This window comes from Zingiber officinale, chromosome 6A (assembly GCF_018446385.1).
Source record: "Zingiber officinale cultivar Zhangliang chromosome 6A, Zo_v1.1, whole genome shotgun sequence".
NCBI lineage: Eukaryota > Viridiplantae > Streptophyta > Magnoliopsida > Zingiberales > Zingiberaceae > Zingiber > Zingiber officinale.
In genome coordinates this window covers 3,135,891-3,160,453 of record NC_055997.1, presented here as the reverse complement: position 1 = coordinate 3,160,453, position 24,563 = coordinate 3,135,891, and the positions used below count along the sequence as shown (strand labels likewise).

The following is a 24,563-nucleotide window of genomic DNA, read 5'->3' as shown; positions in this document are numbered from 1 at the left end:
ACTTTTCAATATGAACATGTGTGGAGAATCGTGAAAGATAGTCCGATGTATGCTCCTCAATCCTCAGAGCGACGGGCTACAAAGAAATCAAGAACATCAGAATCATCATGTGCACATATTGACTCTTCTAATCCTAACACAACTGTTGATATAGATGATAGAGAAATCTGATCTTGTCCAATGGGACAGAAGGCAACAAAGAGGAAAGGCAAAGAAAGAGTAGACCTAATTGATGAATTAAATTAGGCTATGCAACAATCAATGACACATTTGGAAGAGTATAATAACAATAAGAAAGTGGATCAACTCATCCAAGCACATCAACTCCTCGTAATGGACACACGAGGCATGACAAATGAATAACTTCAAAATCATCTAGCGATATGCGAACAACTGAAGAAAAACTTAAACATATAGTTAATTTTTATGGTTTATTTGATCCGCTGTATGTTTATTTTATTAATTGTAGTTTATCGTTATGTATTTTATTAATTTAATATGGTTTGTATCTCTAGATTTCAATTTTAAATTTATAAAATATTTATATTTGTATGAACTTAAATTTATATGTCTTCTATTGTATTTTTTTAAAATTAAATGTATATTAATTAAATGGTCGTGAGCCCCATAAATATTTGTTTAGTGAGATATTTGATTGTGGAATTGATGATATTTGAGAGTGAATATTTGATGGGTGAGATCCATAAATATTTGATTGATGGGGCATTTCATTATGAAAGTTGAGATATTTGAATAGTAGGATATTTGAAGAATGACATGGAAGTGAGGGTCACAAATACTTGGGAGAAATATCTCTAGCCATTGTGGATGCTCTTACCAGGAGAGTAAATGGTTGCAAGGAAAGAGAAACTCCAACTTGTTTTGTTAAAAATTATTAAAAAAAATTGGGGCAGTGTCGTCATGTCAACTGCTGTCCCGTCGTGTTCACTCCTGTCCTCTCCTGTCTCCTCACGGGCAGTGTTGTCGTGTCAACTGCTGTCCTCTCGCGTGCTCTGCCTTAATGTCATCTGTCGTCCTGTCCCCTCGCGTGTTGTGCCATCATCTCATCTCCTGTCCCCTCGCGTGCAGTGCCCATCATGTCAACTGCTATCCTGTCGTGTCCCCTTGCATGCAGTGTAGTCGTGTCAATTGCTGCCCCCTCGCGTGCTCTGCCGTCATGTCATCTGTCGTCCTGTCATCTCCTATCTCCTCGCGTGCTGTGTCATCATGCCCTTACCTGTCCGCTCATGTCAGGACACGGGCCCTACGTTACAACCCCATCTTGACCACCAAAGATCGACTCTGCGGTTGACCTAAGAATACTAAATTGATGGAGTACCCGCTATTAATTGACGTAACCTAAATATTAGGTATCAATTAGGGAAAAATAACACATTTTTTTCCATCATCAGGCCATGATGCAATGATAAAGACGATTAAGTAATTTTTTAAATATCCACGATTCAAATCCTAACTATAATTATATATTATATTAGATATTTTCATCTCATTGGATGATAAGCGGCTGAGTAAGAAACCACACATGCACTTAAATTTACTTGATGATTGATAGACTGGACTGTCTACCAACTCATTTTTAGCTAAATATTTTTCTTATTCAAAAATTTTAAAAATATAAAAAATGACTCGATTCTGCCGTCTACGCGACAAAAGTTGTTTGACCTGGCCAAGCAGCAGGACGTCTCGCCGCCGAGGCAGGATCTCCTGGATCACTTTTTATAGTCCAGAGGATGTGCCACTCGTATTTGCGATCGGATCGTGGCCGCAAATGGTTGCGATCCCTTCCTGGGTTCACCGTCCCCACCAAGTTATAATTTTTGTTCGGAGCGAGCGGTCGGAGGCCGCGCGGAGGACACGCTCGCTTGGCGCCTAGTAACCTAGTCACTTATCCACCACCGGAGGCCTCCGGGCGACCTCTGGCCGCCCACTCCGAATAAACTATAATCTAATGGGGACGGTGAACCCAAGAAGGGATTGTAATAATTTATGGCCAGATCACGACCACGAAGGGATTGTAATACATCCTGTAAATTACAAAAAAAAAAAAAATGATCCAAGAAATCTTTGCTCATCAAATAGGCACACGGTCAGGCGGCTACTCGAATAAGTTGCACGACTGGATGACCTAGCGGTCGCACGCAGTCTGCCTAAGCGGCCGCACATGCTCGGATGGGCGCCAGTGATATGGCAGCGAGGTCGCTATAGAGCATTTTTATATATATATTTATTTTTTTAATAAGAGGGTATTTTGAAAAAATTGAAATATGAAAATATGGTATCCTTTTAAGAAAATTTAAAAGCTAACCTTTAGTAAAATTTCCAAATTAAAATGACAGAATTTATAAGTTTCACAGCAATTTTTTTAAAAAATAAAAAATTATTTTTGTCAAGTTGCCTCGTTTATAAACTAATAGAAGAGATAAACTTTATAAAAAACGATGAAATCATCCAAAATAAAGTCAATTATTAAACATATCCATATCTTCTGAATAAATACATTAAAAATACCAATAGGATTTTCTTTTTTGAAATTGTATTAATTTTAATTTAATTAATTGGATTGATAAAACTTCTAAATAAGTCAAATGGTTCGATCATCAAACCTCTCACTCCAACCAATATAAATATAATATTTCATTTTTTTAATATTTTAGAATAAATAATTAAAAAACATTAGGGTCCAACAATAAAAAGTAAATTAAAATTAAAAAGTTTTTTGTTTCTTACTTTTGTAACACATTATTTGATAATCGATTAATGCTTTCATTATTTGATAAATATATTAAATATTTTTTAATATATTTATGAGAAACATCTTGGGATTTAATAATCTATTAATGCTTACATTTTTTAAGAACATTTATTATTTATTTTATATTTTAACAGACTTCTAAATATTTTTGAATAATTGAATATAAAAAAGGACAGTTAGATTAAAAATTTTATATGTAATATCAATATTTATTATTTTAAATTTTAGTCGTTTAATCATCATTATAAGCTGACTTTATGATTTAGGGACGAAATAAGAAGAGCTTCTAATATAAACATAATCAATTTTGACTACAATATGAAATGAAACGAGGATTCATTACAAATTTAACTAAAAATGCTGCCTTAGTTTTAAAATCATCAAAGGACATTTTTTTTTATTTTTGAAAAAATATAAAAAGATGACATCTTTAAAGCTACGTTTGGTAGGGTTTATAGGGTGTAACCTGTCTTGTAATATAATCAGGATTATATTACAAGGTTAATTATTTTATTTGGTTTAATTTTAAACTTGTAATGTAATATAATCTGGATTACAAAAGATAGTGAAGTTTTGTAATTTAGATTACAAAATAAATACTATGTAATCCGATTACATTATGAGGTTACCGTGTAATCAAAATTTAAATGTCGAACATACCCTTAGTCCACCGTGGCTGTCGCCCACTGGTGTCGGCTGCCACCGCCCACTGGGTCAGCTGCCACCGCCCAACGTAGTCAACCGCCGTAGGCTTCGCCCGTCGGTCGGCGCCACCGCCAGCCGCCGCTACCGACGATCGTCGCCGTCGCCGATTGCCGGTGGCGGCCGTCGATGGAGGAGGCCAACGACGACGGTCGTTGGTTGCCACAAGCTCCGATAGAGGTGCGATAATCGTCAGTAGAGGTCACAGGATATTTTTATCATTTTATAATAATACAAATTACATTCCTTATAAAAATAATGGACAACAAATAAAAGAATATAATCATCATTATTACATTACACACAACTAAACGTAGACTTAATGATTTTCAATGACCAATAGTATCTTTTTGAAAATTTAAATATAAAAAATAAATATATAATTCTTTAAAAAATATATTATAGATTAGTTAAATTTTAGTTAAAATGATTGGAACGACCAGAGGAGGGGCTGAAAGTTATTTTATGAAGATCTGTGTGAAAAAGGGTCTTTTGGAATAAAATAAAAAATGAAGCCATTTAGCGACGTCTAGTGGTAGACTTTATAAAAAGATACTTATAAGGTGCTATGTGAAATTTACTCGGTTCTAGCGAAGGGTGATAGTGTCGGAGCCATCCGGATGAGATAATATATATCCGAGTTCCAACGGCGAACGGCGAAGAAAGAGCGATTTCTTGCCTCCTGTGTTTTTTCCCGACGCCGAAGAGCCGACCTCTCTTCGCCTTCCTCCTCCACTCGTTGGTAAATCAGGTTTCTCGTTGTGTTTTATTTTGATCCGCTGTCGGTCAAGCTCAATTTCAACTATTCAAGCATGCTATTGTTCAGATCTGAAAAAGTTTAACTCTTTTATTCGTTTTCCGTTGATTTGGCTTTCTTATCGACACCATTTGGCCTCTATTCCGTTTTCTCTTCGACGATGATCTACTTTTTTTTTGTTCCAAATTGTAGCTGTACCTTTTCCCCTAAAGATCTATTAACTAGATTTTTTTTTTGGCATCTTCATTGTATAATAATGAAACAGTTGGAAAGAAGTGTGAGAATTATTTAAGAAATTGTTGAATACAATGCTCATCGAACCAACATAGGACGTGATTATTTTTCGTTATAATGTTTAACATCTTTTTTTGAATTTCGAGTTCTTGTATTTAACAAATTAGATATCCTTCTTTAGAATTCAGAAAAATGATACAATAATTGATAGTGGTGTATGCAATTCCTCAAAGAATTTTTAGTTTGGTTACCACATGTGTTGCCAATGGCCAATGGGATAACTAATTCATTATTTCAGACTGATGGCATCAGCATCTCTTATTTCCGACACTGAGCCATGGAAGGACTTGAAGGTTTTATATTCCTTTACCATCATGATTATTTTCATAAAGCGTTTGTTCTTCATATGCGTTACATTTGGTGATTCGTCATCCTGCAGGAACATGTCAATGAAATTAATAAGACACACTTGCGTGATCTTCTGAATGATGTCGAACGAAGCCAATCAATGATGGTGTATGATACTTATTAGTTTTGTTATTTTCCATTTTGGGAAAAGACTAATGCACGTTAAATCATTCCTTTTAATTCACTTTGAATTTTCTTGGTATGCTTCTCAATCTCCCTAACAGAGAGAATGATGGGATAATTTTGGACTATTCACGGCAACGTGCACGCCTTGACACCATTGATAAACTTTTTAAACTAGCAGAGGTGGGTTGTTTTCGAACCTTATTCTTATTGTTAGAACATTTTCCTTATTGCTTATTTGAATATTACAGGCAGCACAACTGAGGCAAAAAATTGATAGGATGTACAATGGAGAGCATGTAAGTAAATTTCATGGATACAATATAATAGTGACTCCACTTGTATTTTATGCTATTCTTCATTGCGTTTTTGTTCCTAAGAGGGAACTTTTGCTGGTGTTATTGTGCCATCTTGATTACTGCAGAAGACAAAGATGGTAGATATGGTTATCGTGTGAGTTTACCCAGTGATTCAGAATGTAATATATGATAGTTTGTGTTTTTGTCTGTTATTTTAGTTTTCCTCTAGGTATTCCACTTAATAAGAGGTTCTTGATTACTCTTCATTATCCAGAGATATATTTACTGTTGCAGTTGTTATGGGTTTAATGTTCACTTTTCCATTTGCATAGGGGTTAGATTGTTTTTATCAGTCAGGCTTGATAGGATTGTGGATACTTATGGATGAATTACTTTTTAAATTCTCAGATAAACAGTACTGAGAATAGGTCTGTTCTGCATATTGCTCTACGAGCTCCGAGAGATAAAAATTTTTACAGTGATGGCAAAAGTGTTGTACCAGATGTTTGGAATGTTTTGGACAAGATTAAAGATTTCTCTGAAAGAGTGCGGAATGGCTCTTGGGTAAGAAGAGAAGATGTCTAAGTTGCTCGGTTTCATTGTCAAGTTGCTCATTTTAATTTAGTACATGACTTAGGTTGGCGCAACAGGGAAGGCTTTAAAAGATGTCGTAGCTATTGGTATTGGTGGCAGTTTCTTAGGCCCTTTATTTGTGCATACCGCTCTGCAGACGGGTGAATAATCAGTCTCTATGTTTTTTTGACCCATTCAAATTCTCCTGCATTTGAAATCAATACTATGTTTTATATGGCCAGACTGAATGTAAATGAAAAATCTAAGTCATCCTATCATTTAATTCTTTCAGACCCAGAGGCTGCAGAATGTGCTAAAGGACGACAACTACAATTGTAAGTACATGAAATAAGTGATCATTTCAAGAAAAGAAACATAACAACATTGATGGATGGAACTACTTATTCTGTCATTTGTTCTATTTAATTTTTACTCAACTAATGCACATGCTATGAGTATTGGCATGTCATGGTAATCAACAAGTAGTAATATAGTGATTATCTTGACTTGCAACTCTGACAATCATCCACGTCCACCTGATATATTTAAGTCACTTTTCTAGATTTAAGGGTGCATCTTCTAGGACAACAAAATATGTTTTTTAATTTTTTTACATAATTATAAGATTGTCTAACTCTGCAAATTGTGCTTCATTTTCCTCAATTTTGTTAGTTTGAATCTTTGTAGCAGCCTATGATTATAATTCATTGACTCAGTATGTAATTATATCAATGATTCATTTTTCTGGCAATTTTAGTTTGTAAGATCTAAATCACTTTAAGGTTGGTCATACATGAAAGTTAATCCAAATAAAAATGTTTATCAACAGTGTGTGTTATGCAAAATCTTAATATGCCATGGATATATTAGGCGGTAAAGTAGCTTGATATAAGTAACTGAAAATATACCATTCAGTATACGTAGTATGTTGTAGGCATAAGTGGACTTTTGGGATTATCTTATCTCCAGGTGCTAGAAATGACATTATTGTTTGTAGCAAACCACTCTCAATCACCTTTATGAAATATTTGTTTGATTCTTCAATGTGAATGCTGCCTGCATATGGCTACGAAATTTTAAGGTCCTGGAATAATAGTTATAGATTGAGATAGTCTTACGATTAAGGTAGCCTTACCTATTGCATCAGTAACATGGTGAACTTCAATATAAATTTTATGCCAATTAACATGTTATTCAAAAAGTTTTCATACACATACAATTTAGATAAAACCTATATAATATAATTTTTTTCTTGAAATTTTTTACTACTATTCAGAATTTAGAATGCAATGCTGTAGCTATGCAAGAAAAAGAAAATAATATGGCCTATTGTAACTGATATTTGATACAATTTCCTGTAGTCTTGCTAATGTTGATCCAGTTGATGTGGCTCGAAATATCAAAGGATTGAATCCTGAAACTACTTTAGGTAATTGCAAAAATATTATCTACTTGAAAAACTCCTTCAGTGCTATCCTATTGCATATTTTTAACCATTTTTCTTTTTCTGAGTGCAGTTGTGGTGGTTTCAAAGACTTTTACCACTGCTGAAACTATGTTGAATGCTAGAACAATGAGAGAATGGATTTCCTCTGCTCTTGGGTTAGATCATCCTAAGAATGGTTTATTTAATAAAGTTCGTTGTTTGGTTTTGATTCTTCTACGTATATATTTACATATCTTGTTCATTTATTGCAGTCCACAAGCAGTTGCAAAGCATATGGTGGCAGTCAGTACAAATCTTGTGGTAACATTCATGTTGAAGTATTTAGTAGTTCTATACTCTTCTATATTCCATGACGCTTATTTCCTTCTTTATCTGATTTAATAATTAGGTGATATCTTTTGAAATGTAATTTACTTGCTTTCTGTTAAAGTTGATTGCCTAAGCAAGCACAAGCATTTATATTGTTAACACTCACCCTTCCTAGGATTTGAACCTGATCTCCTATTCTATATTATATATATCAGAGTCAATTGGCACCACTTATCCTAAAAGCTTGAACCCTTAGGAAAGGGATTAATTTATATATTTATATTGTTACGACTTGCAAATGAAGTTATATTTTGGAAAGTACATCACATAAGTGTTAATGTATATCTTTATCTTTTTGACCCAGACAAGGCCAACATGCAACTAATGGTAAGTAAACTGTATGATATCTGACTAACAACAGTCAACAATGAGCAATGTTTTCTTGGTTTAATTCAGATGTGACGAAATTCTTGGGAATATCTTATTATATTTCTTTTTCATGGAAGGTGGACATACCATGTGGATCAAAATATAAGAAACTTGATTGTATGATAACAAATCAGTATCTCTGGAATGCAAGAATAATTCCCTGTTCTGAGAGTATTTGATCTTCTACACACATATGTAGTTGGTATTTCGGGAAAATTGAATTGATAAAAAAAATATTGAGGCAAAAAGACCTAGGTTGGGAATTAGTACAATAGAGAACCTGGAGGATATAGTACTTTCTGGAATTGCCATTTTTCCATGCCATCATATGGTATCTTTTTTTATCGTGCTATTCGTTCTAGACAAGCTGCTAAATATTACTATCACTATTATCAAATTCATAGTAATTTATTTTGTTATCACAGCTTGTGGAGAAGTTTGGCATTGATCCTGCAAATGCCTTTGCATTTTGGGACTGGGTTGGTGGTCGCTACAGTGGTAATTATCATGATATTTCATGATTTTGAAAATTATATCCTTTGGAGATTTTTTTGACAGTGGCTATTTTGATTCAGTTTGCAGTGCTGTTGGTGTGCTTCCACTTTCTCTTCAGTATGGTTTTCCAACTGTTGAAAAGTATGATCACTCATGCTTATTTATCTTAACACAATGAGATCATCTAGAGTGCATTCGCATTATATTTTCACATACTTCAGGGAAAAGGAAACCATACATGAATAATTAAACATAACTCAATTGCTTAAATTGAACCAGCCTTGTTACCAGAAATTAAATATCATTTGTTACAAGAATTCTCTTGCTTTCCTTTTGCATTTTTGGTGTTGCTTTTGTCCCATGTAATGCTATACATTTTGTTCCATCAAAATAATATGAATTATTGATTATAGTTAATACCTTGAAAAGACAGTATTTTAAGACCTGAAATTTAAAAGCATGGAAGCATTTATTTTTTATACAATTGAGTTTGCTTCTCTTACCTCCCTATGGAGAAAAAAATGTCTCAAACGAGGGAACCTTATCTGTCATGAGCCTTTGACAACATGAACTCTATATACCGCTTAGGCGCTTACAAATGTTACAATGATCACAGGGGATCTTATTCACGAGACTGTCATGAGCCTTTAACAACATGAACTCTAGTATGTACCGCTTACAAATGTTACATGGTCATAATGACTCTTATTCATAAGTCAAGAAATACAAGTGCTCCTACTTTCATTATATGCATCTACTATATGACTTTAGACTTTAGTTAAGAGAATAAATGAGTTAATTCTCTATAAAAGTGATTAATATGCAGATAAATTGTATATTTGCACTCCCTTATGTTGCAACATAAGTATCATATAAACCCTGAAGTAAACCACAAACTGAAACAAGTGAAATCAAAGGGCATTCCTTAAACTTACTATGGGTACAAGTGAAGAAATGATTAAAATAAACTAGGAACGTTATAAACCCATAAGAATTATAACGTTCCTAGTTTGCAGAAGAAATGATAACAGTTGAAAGCTTTTGCAGTTCTATGTTAAAGCCTTACAATTTTCTTTCTTTACTCATGAAATTGATGATCTGTATGACTTCTAAATTTACAAAATGGAGAAAATGTTTTAAAAGATTGGAATTGAGAGAGAAAACTTCACATCAAGTAAGTTTAACAAACAAGTTGCAGTAAAATCACTTTTGCATTTTCCATTAGTTCCTATACTGTAAAGGCTCCTTATGTTTACTAAGGCTGCATGATCAATGAGGTGGTACTGGGAGTCTGGGACCATTCAAAGGATGGATATATGAGGCATCCATCTGATATCCTAGCTTCACAATTTTCTTTACAATAACTTTGCTAAAGAGCCTCATAATATAGGGTTAGGGTTGGCATGCTATGGATTCAATCCATTTAAGAATATGAATATAACTTACAGGCTTAGTTATTGCGGAAGTTTTATTTTATTTTATTTATTTTCTCAAGACATCTTGATCTATGAAATGATAGTGTAGTTTTTCTTCACCGAACATAAAATATATTTATGGATTTAATCCTTCTACTATTTTACACTTCATTTCTTCAGTCTCAATGCTAAAACAAATACTGTTTATGTTGTCATTTTAGGTTGTTTGTGTTAGGCATTTAGAATAGTTGTCTATGATAATCTTAGAAGTTTTCTTACCTATTTTTTTGTATCCACTGAAGATTTTTGAATGGGGCTTCCAACATTGACGCACATTTCCACTCGACTCCCTTTGAAAAAAACTTACCTGTAAGAGTTGTAATTTTTATAAGTTTCATCTCAATACAAAAGGATATTCTCATAATCTAATACTTTTGTTGCTTGAACTAGGTACTTCTAGGCTTGTTGAGTGTATGGAATGCTACATTTCTTGGATATCCTGCGAGAGTAAGGAATCCTAGTTTTGTCACAAGCTGATTTGCCCTGCATTTTTTGTGATATATTATAGTAGTATAACAAAAACTTCATCACTCTATCCAGGCCATATTGCCTTATTCGCAGTCACTCGAGAAGTTTGCTCCACATATTCAGCAGGTATTTGATGTGGTTTTCACTTTGGAGCATTCTTGTTTTGCAAATTTTTGTAGTTATGATATCCTACAGGTTAGCATGGAGAGTAATGGAAAAGGTGTATCAATTGATGGTATTCCTCTTCCCTTTGAGACGGGAGAAATAGATTTTGGAGAACCTGGAACTAATGGTCAGCACAGTTTCTATCAGCTAATTCATCAGGTAATGTTCTTAATGAACAAAACTGACCTAGTGTGGAACTACTTTAGTTTAGGATAAGTGAGATAGAATTAGAAACAAAAATTGTACAAAAAATTTCCTCTCGTGAATACTTCTTTTATGCCAAGGAGAATTTTGTGTTATGGTAAAGTCAGCCAGAAACATAACTTCTGTTTTTCTCCTTTATGAATATGCTAAAATTCCTATTATGTAAATGTAATTCAAACTTGCTACTATATGTTACCTGTTACATATAATTAGTTAAAAACTTGAGATCAAGTTTTTCATTCTCTAATTTTTATTGTTTTTGTGTTGTTTGGTAATACATTCCTTTAGAGTAACAATTCAAAGTCAACTTGGTTGGTTTTGTCATCTTCAGAGCCATTTGTATGCCTTTCAAGTTATCTGGTATACAAAAGACGTTGGGAGGAAAATGAGAAACACATCAAGAATATTTGGCAAGGGCTTGCATTACATATGTCATTCTAAATATTGGGTTCAGCTCTTTCAGCAGCTGAGTTACTAAAACAAGGCCACATTTATGAGGCTGCATAAACTATTGAGGATACAATTTTAAATTGAATGGGGTTCGATTTAAATATATCAATCAGAGTGGTGTAAATATAAAAAAGAACAATAGCAGTAATTTATATGGGACTACCCAGAAAAAAGAACCTTAATAATTTTCCTGTTTAACATAGCAACGACACCTATTTGTTCTGTTAGATATTTGTTGCGACAATCCTAACCATTATTCCATTAGTTGTGTCATCTGCTTGCAGATTCCCCAAAACCTGTTATGGAATTCCTTTGTTAGGATTGCTTTTACTGATTTGAAATTACTTTTCTTTGTTCTATAGATTTTGTTTCCAGATTGTTTACTGAGATTTTGTTTGGGAGATTTGCTTCTACCTTCACTTACTGTTTGTTCTGTACTAGATTCTAAGAACCTATCTAAATCTGGACTTCACTGGCTCTGCTTCAAATCTTCTTTAGATTTCCAAATTTCGAGTTTCCAGCACATCCAGATTTCCAGATTGATTTCTGATCAGATTGAAGAATTTGCAGTTTATTTCCAAATTGCTTCCTACATGGGTTCTACGATCCCTTTGCCTGTGCTTTGGTGGTTCTCCTATAAAGTTTCTGAAATCCTTGTTGTTGCTACATTTGTAGAAAATAAATCAATCTATGCAAATTTCTAAATCCTAAGAAAGGTATTTCTACCATTAATCTATCTATTGAGAAGTATCTGCAACTCCTTACCGTTGGGACCTTGATGTCCGCTAGAGGGGGGGTGAATAGCGTCTCACCCAAATCGTCGCTTCCTACAATGGTTAGTGTGCACAGCGGAAATACAAGATAAACACTAACAATAGAAAGCAAACCTAACACGTTGATTTAACGTGGTTCGGAGATAAAGCTCCTACTCCACGGCTGTCCGTAAGGTGGACGATCCCGATCCGTCGGTGGATGATTCCCCGGAGAACTTCCGGCTAACTCGCGTAGCTCCTTGTGGGTGGAGAAACCTCGCCACAACCTTGTACAAGCGCGCTAGATCACTTGGGCACTTGGAGACTCTAATTAGGGTTAACCATCACTAATTTTGTCAACTTCAACCAAGCTTCCAATGCTTGGTTATATAGGCCACGGGTTAGAAAACCCCGCCTACCAGTCGACTGCCAAAACATGCAGTCGACTGCCCTTCGTGGAAATTCGACCGTTCCAGCCCAACGGCTCGATACCAACCCTCTGTTCACTACCAGTCGACTGCACCAGTCGACTGATGAAACCACTAGTCGACTGTTACAGTACTGCTACAGTAAACCCTAATTTTGGGATTTTACCCCGAGTACATTCACTCAGCACTCGTTCTCGCCCGACCAACCTAGACCTAGCCTTCTAGCCTCCTCCATCAGCCTTGCGTCCCTCGGATGCCTCCCCATCCTTCACGTCTTGCCTTTTAGAGCTTCCATCGGCCTTGTCATTGTTGTCGGGTCTTCCTTTGCCAAGAGGTCGCGCTTCCGGGACTTCATCCATTACTAAGTCACACTTGGACTTACGTTGCCAAGACTACATGCTTGGACTTACACCGCCAAGATTCATCCTTGGACTTTCCTCTTTTGCCAAGATCACACTTGGACTTACGTTGCCAAGACTACATGCTTGGACTTACACCACCAAGACTCACCCTTGGACTTTCCTTGTTGTACCTGTATCCTGCACACTCACAATACATATCAAATACAACAATAAACCTAACTTAAACCTTTGCCCAAACATCAAAACCTAGGGTACCCAGATTGCTCCAACACTTACGTGGAAGACTTCCAAGAGTGCTTTAAGCCAGTGTCTTTACTGGTTCATGGCTATAATTCTACTATTTCGCAACACAAACTGCTAGATTGGCTACCCAGATTCTAAGTTCAAGATCCTCTCAGTATATGTTTCCTTGCAACTTTCTGTCTTTGATCTTACACCTCCATCTCATCCTATCCATTCCATTCTTGCAGATAGGTCTGTGACTGTCTTATCTGTGAAGGGTGTTGGCCATGTCACTCTTTCCTATCTTTACCAATTTTTTTTTTTTGTATTTTATATGCACAAGTTTTCTTTTAGTTTACTATTTACAAGCAAATTCACTTGACCACTACATTGCTCAGGATTCAAGCATAGGAAAGGTGATTGATACAAATATGAGCCTCAAGGATTATATCAATTGGCAATGGCTACACCCTCATCTTCTCTAGTAGTTGATTCTTCTCTACTCCTAATTCAAAATCGTCTAGATTATCTAGCCTACAAAATATGTAAATGGTGGTTCTTGGTCTCTCCAATAGCCAAAGTCTAGAGTGTGAGTCTTGCCAATTACGATAACATATTCAACCATCATTTCCTCCCATTGTCCATAAATGTGCTTTGCTACCTTTTTCCTTAATGCATTCAGATGTTTAGGGTCCCAATCACGTCCATTTAAAACTTGGCTTGAGATGTTTTGTTCCCTTGATGATTACTCACACACCACTTGGCTTTTCTTACTGAAAAAATGTACTGATGTTTTCCTTCATCTTTTTTTTTCCTGTGTCAAGATCAAAACACAATTTAGAACTTCAATTTGTGTATTGAGCAGTGATAATATTAAGAAAATACTTTTCTGTGCCTTTCAATCTTTCCTTTCTATTGATGGCATCTTTTATCAATATATATGTCATTTTAAGTCCAATAAAACAAGTGGTTGAGACAGCTTGTATATGGTTACTTATATGAGACTTCCTCTTAAGTTTCACTGCATGCTACCTTATAAATCGTATGCCTTCTTAAGTTCTTCATAGACAAATTTCTTTTACAAGTTTCTTTCCTAGAGATGCTTTTTTACTTTCACCTTGTCTTTGGGAGTACTTATTTGGTTCATCTTTTATCTCTTAGTAGAGATAAATTATCTCTTAGTAGAGATAAATTATCTCTTATCATTCTTAGCTATTCTCACATGCAAAAGGGATATCAATGCTACTCCTTTTCCTGTTATTCTTCAAGCAGATTTCTTCAATACCAAACTATTTACTCCCGCGTTTGCTACAGAGGTTTTTCCTGTTTATATTCCAATTGTGTTCTCACTCTAACTCTACCATCTTCCACTATAGAGATCCCAGCAGAAGCACTAACGTTGGTAACACAGATGAATTATAGATATAAGCTTGAGGTTGAGCATGTTACAACTACTACTTGAAACTCTACTCTCTTGTAATGTCATTACTAGTTGTATCCCACTTTTTGATTTGCACCTCCCAATTGCTTTTTGGAAAGGTCCCCATAAGTGCACAACATAATATCCTGTTTCTGAGCTTATCTTCAATGTTTCTCTATCACCTTTCTATTTTGCCGCCTTCTTTTCTTTGGCTTCACATACCATTTCTAAAACTATTTTAGAGATTGTCTAATCTGAGAGGCTGATAAGCTATAATGATACCCTTACATGTAACCTTGTATCTTGAAAGAGCAAAAAGTAACTGTTGTGATGAGGTTGAGTGTAGAAGGAGAGTACATCAATGATTTCTGCTACATGTGAGTTTATTTGGCTCAAATAAATGACTAAGCTAAGGAATATATTGTGATAATTGAGCTGTTATACACATTGCTTCATATTGTGCCTTTCATGAGTGGATAAAACATATTGACATTGATTGTGACTTCATTCATGGTGCAATCTAGGAGGAGATCCTCATCGTTCTTGTTAGTTTCGATGATCAGGACATCAGGTAAGTGGCAGATTTGCTCACTAAATTTTTGAGAGATCCTAGATTCATTAAATATATATATTTTTTTAAAAAATACCTTGGAGGGGAGTGTAGCGTACCAAATTATAAATAGAATAGGGCTCAATTGCAAGTATAATAATTGAGGGTGTTAATGAAAAAAAAAGAACATCGACTCCAAGATTTTATTTAAATCAATTTCCATCAAATAAGTAAACAAGAATAATATATGATCACTTAGATTTTGTTAAATATTCTCGACATGGATTGTATGGGTCGGTTAACATGTAATTTTATGTGTTCTGTTTCTATTATACTGTTGGTTATGTTCTTATGTAAGTTTCCAATTATAAATTGCCTAGGTTAAATATGATTGGTCAATTCAATATTGTCTAGATATATACTGCTATAAGTATTGTGCATTTGTCGATATAATTGATGTTAAATATCGCCTTATTACAGATAACATATGCATATAAATACTTGCATACTCCGGCGTCTGAGCCTTTGTTTGCTTGCATATCTGATATGCTTTTAAGAACCTTGAAAGATTATGAAATTTGTGCTTGTCTTTATTTAAAAATGAGTGTTTTTCTTAAGTATTTTATTGTGTATCACCATTGATTTTTAAAATTCTTCGGTATATTTAGGGTCGTGTAATTCCCTGCGACTTTATTGGTGCAATCAGAAGTCAGCAGCCTGTTTACCTGAAAGGTATTTAAATAACTCTCTCAACTATGTGTTATCTTTTGTTTGCATTTATAGATTCCATTAATATGCTTTGTCTAAATTGTATTTGTTTTTTACCTTTCAGGTGAAGTAGTGAGTAACCACGATGAGCTCATGTCGAACTTTTTTGCACAGCCAGATGCTCTTGCTTATGGGAAGGTACTTAATTTTGTTTGATTTTTAAGGCTTTTACAATTTTCAAGTTTATTGCTAACAAATGCTAGTGTTTCAGACTCCAGAGCAGTTACTTCTTGAAAATGTAGCTGCCCATCTTATTCCTCACAAGGTGTTATTTATAATAAACTATCTTTGATTATGTGTATCAAATGTTTGATTTTGGATCTTTTTGTGCTTAACATGGATATTTCTGATTGCAGACCTTCTCTGGCAATCGTCCTTCTTTAAGCCTACTATTACCCTCTTTAAATGCATACAATATTGGACAGGTTGTTGCAAGTTTATGGTTTTTCATGTAGTTTAAGTTTAGGATCTCTTCACTACCATTGCATGGTGTATTGATTAGAAGGATTATAAATAGGCATCATTTTTTGCTTTGGTAGTTTCTAGAATATGTTCAGATATGACTGATGCTAATATTTTTGATTCCTCAGCTATTAGCAATCTATGAGCACAGAATTGCGGTTGAAGGATTCATTTGGGGGATCAACTCCTTTGACCAGTGGGGTGTGGAGTTAGGCAAGGTATCACTGCTTTGCTCTTGAATTTGTTTATTAGTACATGTGCTCTAGGTTATAAATACAGTTAACTTTTGTTACGATCTTAATTTGTTGGCTGATCTTTCTTTCTCCAATTCTTCTTTTCATAAATGGGTTGGGTTTTCCTCTGTCAAAACTCAAGGTACTGGCAAGTCAAGTTAGGAAGCAACTGCATGTTTCTCGCACAAAAGGAGAGCCTGTTCAGGGGTTCAATGTCAGCACAACCACATTGTTGACAAAGTATCTTGAGGTAATTTTTCTGGATTATGATTCATGATTACTAATGTTTCTGCAAGTAATTCATTTTTATGATTTGGAATTTCTAATCTGTTGCATAAGCTGGTGCTTTAAAATGAATGTACATCACAAGCTGTGCTTCAGCATCAATGTAGGTGCCATAGCAATTGCCAGTTGATCCATCTCTTCCTACTTCAGTATTTGTGTATTCAGCCAATAGCCTTAGTTGGCGGCTGACGAACACTTTCATATTGAAAACAAATTAAAGAAACGGGTATAGAAGCATTGTTTTAAAAGGGCGATCATATGAAATGAGGGATTACACTACATGCTGCATTTGTTATTCCAACCAATATGCTGTTTACCTTAATAGGCGATTGGCCTGCACATACACATGATGACTACTGCTTATATGCATAGTAGCATAATGATTATGCGACTTAAATTGATTTTCAGCGGATTTAATTCCAAGACACTATTTTAATCAAATTAATTTGAGCCAAATAAACTATCAAGATGCAGTGTATGAATTGCTTTAATTGGTAGTCAAATATAAGCATTATTATAGTATGTTTTATGTTATATGGAATTATGGATGTCTTTGGTTCCTATTTATACCCTTTTAAAATGAAGTATTCATTAATTATATTGAGTGCTTTCATATGTCAAGTGATGAATATAACCTTTTAGTATAGAATTCTTTCATGAGCCATTTTTTTTCCCTTTCGAATGTTTATGATCAATGAGTAAAAGCATAGTGGGAAGACTTCTTTGTATAGTGCACAATTAATATCAACTTAAAGTTTCAAATTGCATAGGCAAAGCATTTACCAGTCTGGTATCAACTTGAATTGCTTCAAAGTATATCATCCATGCTTCATCTCCAAAGTTCATTGCTTCAGGAAGTTATATATTTGATTTATCTGGTGTTTTATTATCTGCAGGCGGAACCTGGTATCCCCTTCGACACCACCGTGCTGCCGAAAGTGTAGAGTCGAATCCAACTGTGTTTCCAACTCATATAGCACCAGAGAAATAAACCTCCTCGACCTCTACTTTTCAGTTGTAACCCATGGCATCTACCAGGATTGCTGTTCGAATCATACATATCAATGTTCACATATTTGCATGCCTTTCTCAAGTTATCAACCATCTCGGCTTTCTTTTATATTCCATATATATATATAATAAATAACATTATTGAATCAATGTCTTTAGATTCCTCAAGTTATTAATCATGTCGAGTATTCCGTTTCCCTGTTTCTTCCTGTTTGCATTTGGCGGCTTGAACTTGGTGGCGACACGGCACATGGTGCCAAGGCAGAGCATCACGGCCGTGGCTCTCCTGAGCAACTCGCAGTAGAGGAAGTTGCGCAACTTGTGAGGAGAATTCAAGGCTTGACAAAGGAATTCGAGAAGCGCATCATTATTATCAACAACAATCTCAGACCTTAATTTCCACAAGTTAACTAATCAACTTGACTATGTTCTTAAATGTAACTAAACTTGGTGATGATCACCAAGTTTATACCCCGGAGAACAAGCGCAAAGGAGCTTCGCTACAAGAACTTGCGAAAAAGGGCATGAAACATTGCTATCGATTCACACTCACACGGTGATTGGGTTGCATAGTTTCTATAGAATTTACTTATCATATTTAGATATGATTTTTTGGGGGATTATATGCATTTGTAATATTGACAGAAGTGTTAGGGAGATGATATAAACTAAGTTTGATTGTGTTCTTGCTTAGGGCTATCTTGGGCTCTATCTCACTATTATCTATATAAATTTTTTATTTAGTCCATTAAATAAAGTTTATTTTAATGAAAAATCTAATCATAACATAATATGATATTTTTAATTTTTGATCCACACGCTAATTTTCAAAAGAGACCACGAAAATCTCAATTATAAACTATTTTACAAAATCAAATATTTTAAAGTGCAAACCATTTTGATTATTTGCACCTTTAAGTTTTCTAAATGAAATATTGATAGTTTTTTAAGTTTAAACGAGTTAATTTGATGAAAAATTTGACTTTAAATTATAAATAAACTTGCCATCTATTTTAATTTTATTATTATTTAACTCTAAAATATCTATTTTATCATTTTTCAATTACCATTTACTTAAATGAAAAATTCCAGTGCATTGTGTAATATCTGTAAAAACTTGCAGCACTTTGAAAATTCCTAAAAATCTGCAAAATTACTATTGATTTGAAATGAGTTAACAAGTCAGAGCGGTTCCTCCTCCTCCAGCCGTCCATATTAGACCTGCCTTTAAATCTACGGACAGGATTCTTCTAGAGGCTGCAAAATGGCAGCGTCTCCACGGGGACGGGGTTGCGCGATGTGTTCATATTTAGGTTTCTTCGCTTATTCTCGATCGACTCGATTCCCAAACAGCTACGCTTTGCCCCCCGATTGAATCGAATGGCGACTCCTGGAGGAAATAAGATCCGAAATGCTAAATTGGTGCGTTTCTTCCATCTAATTTTTGTTATCTCTTGTGTGTTTGGCGTCCTGATTATCTTTTTGTTGTCAGCATCTCGATCCGCTTCGCTTTTGGTAATCTTGTATGACTTTAGATTTAGGTTTCATGATGAGAGACGAATGCCCTCGTTACAACTTGAACATAATCATTCTGTTTGACGGTCGATGAACCTGTAGGTCACGGATTTTACTCATCTATGATAGATCATTGTTGGTTCTCCTTTTTGGGCATGCAATGTCAATTTGGTTGTGATGTTCTTCAAGGACATTTACAGCTTCTTTGGATAGATAGAATTTATGAATATGAAATTATATTTCGAGTATGTACGACTTCTTGTGTTTATGAAAACGAGAGAAAGGAAAATGAGATGTAGAATTTTATTTTCCTAGAAAATTGGGATATGAAAAATTCAATCAGAATCAGATGTGATAAAAAAACTCCACAGCGTTTGACTGAATATATTTACATGATGAAATTCCAATATTCATTTTTTAAAAAAAAAAAATCTGAACATAAATATTGGAACTGAACTCCTAGAAATTATAATTTTAATTTTTTTCCAAGATTCTGAAGTCTGAACAAATTGCTAAATTTCTCTTATCTCTGTTCATAGTTGTTCTTGCTTGGGTATCTTATGCAAAACATCATAATTTGTGTGTTGTTTACTTGTTTTCCTCAATACTTTTTGTTTCATCTGTCTTGCTATTTGTTGTTCGTAATAGGTTCTTCTTGGAGACGTAGGGACTGGAAAATCTAGCCTAGTTTTACGTTTTGTGAAAGGACAGTTTGTTGAATTCCAGGTTCGCTACAAAATGTTCTTGCTTTAAAAATAAAGCATGCTTACGTGTCTTGTATGGCATCTTATTTGGCTTTCTATGACTGTAGGAATCAACAATAGGTGCTGCATTCTTCTCACAGACACTGGCAGTCAATGATGAGACAGTGAAATTTGAGATTTGGGACACTGCAGGGCAGGAGAGATATCACAGTCTTGCTCCTATGTACTACAGAGGGGCAGCCGCTGCTGTGATAGTATATGACATGACAAATGTGGTTAGTGACGTTCAGTAATTTTGTGAAATTACTGCAGCTGCTTTTTCTCTCAATTTTTTCTATTGTCTTAATAACACTCATGTAGAACCTGCTGCATTTATTCGATTCCAGTAGAAATTAAGTTAGAGTTAGATGGAAGCATTCTATATGGATATCTAGAACTACGTGAATTTTTTTCCAATATTGGGGGTGTTATTTCTTTGAGATGTTTATGTCTTCATCAAGAAGTAAGTTAAAAGGATTTGCAAATGTTAAGAGAAATCAATCTGATATTGGCTGATTCCTTAGCCATGTTGTAGGAATCCTATGAAAAAGGTAAAATCAGTGAAAATTCAACCTGAAAATTAGATGTTTTGTTCTGCCTTTTTTCAATAACACTATAGTATAGAGAAGAGTATTAAATGGGAATCAAAAGAGAGGGAAGACAAGAAGAGAATAGTGCATAGGCAATAGTTTGTAAATTCTACTTAATATAACCAAAATAATTCAATTGATTTGAATATTCCCAATGGTATTTGCAAAGAGCTCAATGGATGCATAAGATCTATGTAGCTGACCCAAGTAATTGAGTTGGGATAAACACCACTTGATGATGATTAAAAAAATGAAGTTTATTTTTATGGAGCTTTAAGGCATTTACTACATGGAAAAGCTTTTCTTCTAATTTCAGTTATCACTATTTTGTAGGCTACATTTGCTCGAGCAAAGAAATGGGTTCAAGAACTTCAAGCCCAAGGTAGAATTATGTTACTGGCGAAACTATTTCATTTTTCTAAAGCTTCCCTTATTTATTGCTTGAGTTAAACTCCCTCAATCAAGTGTTTTATTATCTATTTTTTTTCCTGTTGCATGTTGTGCATATTATTACCCTGAAACAATTTTACTTGTAGATTAGACAAATGCACAAATTTCTGCATCTTCTTTATCATATACATTTATTTGTTAGATCATATTTTTTTATGGATGAGTAAAAATTTTATAGCTTGAATCAAGAGTATAAAAGTTGGCCATTAGGAGTGACTTATGTCGAGTCAGATTAGAGTACACTCTCAAGGATCGGTATACATGAATTTGCACACTCCTGAAAATCTTCTCACAATCTAACTGACCCTCTAAAAAACTTTTATTTCTAACCCTCCATACATGGCGTACCATAGAAGGCAAGGCAAGATGACGATCCTTTGTCAACATTTTATTCCCACGATAATATCTCCCAAAGACCCTCATCATTTGCCGGTATATGGACATTTCATGTCCCATTTGCAGCTAATCTTGCAGCCTCCATAACTCCACTATTGGGGGGCACCTGAAGAATATCTACTCCTGTCACTCCACCTGTTGACAGAAGGTGCACTGTCGATCCTCGTTTGTCTCTCGTGGGGTACTATTTTAGTGCCAACATCTAGAGGGTAACTGCATTACTCAGCTGTACATGTTTTCCATATTGTCTGGGCCTAAGACATCTTAGGACTAGGTTGCCTACCCCACCATCCCGAGAAAATCATTTTGTTAGCTTCTGTCCAGCAGCCTCTGGTGTCCCAGCAGTTGATAATATGAGATCCCGTATCTATAACAATCGCTTGACTAGAGGGGAATCTGTATAGGCTATCTCTCAAGTCCATAAATTTGCATGCTTGGTAAGTGTGATGGACCCACTTTATCCAAAGTGCATCATGCAAGATAGTGACTAACACCTCCTCCCTTGGAATTTATTCTGTGTTTTCTCTTCACTCTCTTAAAGCAATTAGATCATTGATATTCATCCTTCCTGATTAGATACTGTAACTTATGTGAAGGTTTTGAGCTTTCATAATGCGCAGACACAATATCTGCAATCTTTTTTACAGAAGCAACTAGCATTTACAATTGGCCAAGTTATTTTCTCATCAGAATTTGTTAATTTCTAAATTTTATGTGTTACACGATTCTCATTTATTTAATCTATGGAATGTTGACGGTGCCACATACTGTGTTAGGTAGCGCAAACACTATAATGGCACTTGCTGGTAACAAAGCTGACCTGTTGGAATCTAGACAGGTTTCTGCTGAGGCAAGTTTATTCCATCATCACTGCTATTTCACATCATATTGTAACACATTTTGCTAATAATATGTTTTGAGGCATTGCTCTTTGAGGCGGGCTACTGCCATCTTATCTGAAGCTGAACCTGTGGCAGTAAGGAAATATGCTTGTGATTAGGAGGAAAGAAGCGAACCTAAAATCATATATTTGATAGTTTGTATTTTATAACTTGAAGCTTATCTCCAGATTAATTGGTTTTTCTGCTGCTGTATATACTAAATAAATCAAGCTTGAGAGTCAAGAGTGGCCAGCAGGATTATATCAAATGATCATTCTGCTTAGATTCACTAATTCTGTTGTTTAACTTGAAAAACCTCAAGATCGTCAAATCACCTAGGTGGTAATTCAGACCATGAATTTGTCTCATTTTCATTCAATTGCCTTCTGATCAACATAGATCGTTATTGGTCCTTTATCATCTCTTTATTTGGTCATTTATTGTTTCCAACTGTTTGAAAAAAAAAAAACGCTCGCCTCTTGCTCATCTCTGGGTTTATAGGTTGATCTATTGAATTCTCAAGTGGCTTATGCAAAGAGACTTCCCTATTTTATGCTCGTCTGTTCCGTGATTGGCCTACATTTTTGCTACTTATTTGTGACTAAACCAAGTTCATTTCCACTTGCTCTAATTGAGGAAGTGGTTGTTATAAATACATGGTAGACTAGTCAAAGTTGTAACTTTGCTTTTTAGCCAAGAAAAAGGGCATCCCATGTTTGCCAAATTGACTGTTTAATATATTTTTAGTTTCGTCTGAATTTATCTTGAGTGGTGAAAATTCACAACCGGCAGGAGGTTGCTATGGTGTTCATTAAATCCTAGTTTTCCCTGGCCATAATGGAGCAATTCCACTCTGTCTTTTCCTACTCGTTCTTCAGACTAACACATTTTTGGTCTTAGCTAACACAGTGGATATCATTGTTCCCATGTCTTTGTGGTGTTAAAAGTATGGTAGTTGGATTTTTGTGGCTGTTCATCGGGTCACCTCTTTGGAAATCCTAGTCTCATCATGGAACGTCGCATCAGGATTAGTATATTATCCATGTCAGTTGTTGGCTGATGATATTGAGTTTCAACAGTTTACGTATATCATTAAGTAGGTGTCAAGATGGAAATATGGATATATGCATTACCATTTTGTTTTATAAGGTGCATAACTAGTAATGCATTTGTGATACTGCAGGAAGCCCAGAGCTATGCTCAGGAGAATGGTCTTTTTTTCATGGAAACTTCTGCTAAAACAGCCGTCAATGTCAACGATATATTCTATGAAATTGGTAAATCACTTTCCAGTTTTTCTTTAATCTAGCAAGCATGATTCTATTTTTTCTTGGATGTGTGTTTGCATCATATTGTCAACAGTTTTTCTTATATTAGAATTTCGTTCGAGTGTCAATAATAACAATTAACAATTAGCCGTGAATGCTACATATCCTACTGTTTTTTATGGACATGTGCTTTTCGTGGTTTATGTTTCAGCCAAAAGGCTAATCAGAGTGCAGCCGGAGGCGAACAATCAAGGCATGTCCATTGCTGATAAACCTGACCAGAGAATAATGAATACTACTACTTGCTGCTCTTAAAAGCATTAGTTGCGTGCCAAATTACACGATCGATATGAGAGCTTATATGTTTCTTGTGTTCAGTTTTCTGCCATGTTCCGTGTTCATCTTCTACCGGTATATTGCATAAATCTTGTGTTTTTTTATATGTAAATATGAATATTGGTTGATCCCCATTACCTGAGACTTCCATTCTTATTACCGTTTCCTCTCCACGATATGATATCTCTGGAATTTATATCAAAATTTCATTTCCACTCCCTCATATATCTCAAGACTGGGTCTGAGAGCAATTAGATCCCCACTCACCGACCCAAATTGCTACTAGCTCAAGAACAGATGGTAGTCGACAATGTGGCATGGAGAAACACCATCATCAATCATATGTACATGAATGAACTCATGCTTAGACTGAATGCCATGCCATTCGCGGTCAATTGGCCCCACGGGTTTCTCGGCCTCCCTATGAGTTCGAGCATGGTGGTACATTTCTAGTACCAAGGGCACACAAGTTGATAGATTTTACGAGTTGATGAGAATATATTATATATTTCAAATTCGTTCTATTAGATTTTAAAATTTTAAAATGCTTAGTTACCAAATACTTTTGGCCAACGCTAAA

The 24,563-nt window shown here is 35.1% G+C and overlaps 2 protein-coding genes across 3 annotated transcripts; both read left to right on the top strand.

The window, feature by feature from the left end:
• The first annotated feature begins 4,039 nt into the window (after positions 1 to 4,039).
• LOC121995594 (glucose-6-phosphate isomerase, cytosolic-like) lies at positions 4,040 to 17,913 on the top strand. 2 transcript variants are annotated; one of them, XM_042549322.1, is made up of 24 exons: positions 4,040 to 4,217; positions 4,765 to 4,819; positions 4,906 to 4,982; positions 5,099 to 5,180; positions 5,249 to 5,296; positions 5,705 to 5,860; positions 5,934 to 6,030; positions 6,162 to 6,204; positions 7,231 to 7,298; positions 7,387 to 7,471; positions 7,568 to 7,616; positions 8,480 to 8,552; positions 8,630 to 8,690; positions 10,267 to 10,333; positions 10,415 to 10,471; positions 10,565 to 10,618; positions 10,688 to 10,816; positions 15,714 to 15,777; positions 15,878 to 15,951; positions 16,025 to 16,078; positions 16,170 to 16,238; positions 16,404 to 16,493; positions 16,651 to 16,758; positions 17,690 to 17,913. In XM_042549322.1, the coding sequence occupies exons 2-24, from the start codon at positions 4,769 to 4,771 to the stop codon at positions 17,735 to 17,737; spliced, it is 1,704 nt and encodes a 567-aa protein (XP_042405256.1). In that variant the 5' UTR covers positions 4,040 to 4,217; positions 4,765 to 4,768; the 3' UTR covers positions 17,738 to 17,913. The 2 variants fall into 2 exon arrangements, with proteins under 2 accessions (XP_042405256.1, XP_042405257.1); XM_042549323.1 differs by having other exon boundaries at positions 4,040 to 4,226.
• Positions 17,914 to 19,081: 1,168 nt separating this feature from the next.
• LOC121995593 (ras-related protein Rab5A-like) lies at positions 19,082 to 24,142 on the top strand. Its single transcript, XM_042549321.1, has 7 exons — positions 19,082 to 19,226; positions 19,968 to 20,045; positions 20,131 to 20,298; positions 20,986 to 21,034; positions 22,275 to 22,348; positions 23,563 to 23,656; positions 23,859 to 24,142. Exons 1-7 carry the CDS (start codon positions 19,185 to 19,187, stop codon positions 23,960 to 23,962), a joined length of 609 nt encoding a protein of 202 aa, XP_042405255.1. The 5' UTR covers positions 19,082 to 19,184; the 3' UTR covers positions 23,963 to 24,142.
• Positions 24,143 to 24,563: the final 421 nt, after the last annotated feature.

What these genes read in the sequence shown, in the direction of transcription:
- LOC121995594 (XM_042549322.1), top strand. Translation starts at nt 4,769, where the DNA reads ATGGCATCAGCATCTCTTATTTCCGACACTGAGCCATGGAAGGACTTG. An exon ending in GAATCCTGAAACTACTTTAG is followed by an intron (nt 7,299 to 7,386) that starts GTAATTGCAAAA and finishes TTCTGAGTGCAG; the next exon opens with TTGTGGTGGTTTCAAAGACT. An exon ending in GGTTTTCCAACTGTTGAAAA is followed by an intron (nt 8,691 to 10,266) that starts GTATGATCACTC and finishes TATCCACTGAAG; the next exon opens with ATTTTTGAATGGGGCTTCCA.
- LOC121995593 (XM_042549321.1), top strand. Translation starts at nt 19,185, where the DNA reads ATGGCGACTCCTGGAGGAAATAAGATCCGAAATGCTAAATTG. An exon ending in AGATCCGAAATGCTAAATTG is followed by an intron (nt 19,227 to 19,967) that starts GTGCGTTTCTTC and finishes TGTTCGTAATAG; the next exon opens with GTTCTTCTTGGAGACGTAGG. An exon ending in TATATGACATGACAAATGTG is followed by an intron (nt 20,299 to 20,985) that starts GTTAGTGACGTT and finishes ACTATTTTGTAG; the next exon opens with GCTACATTTGCTCGAGCAAA.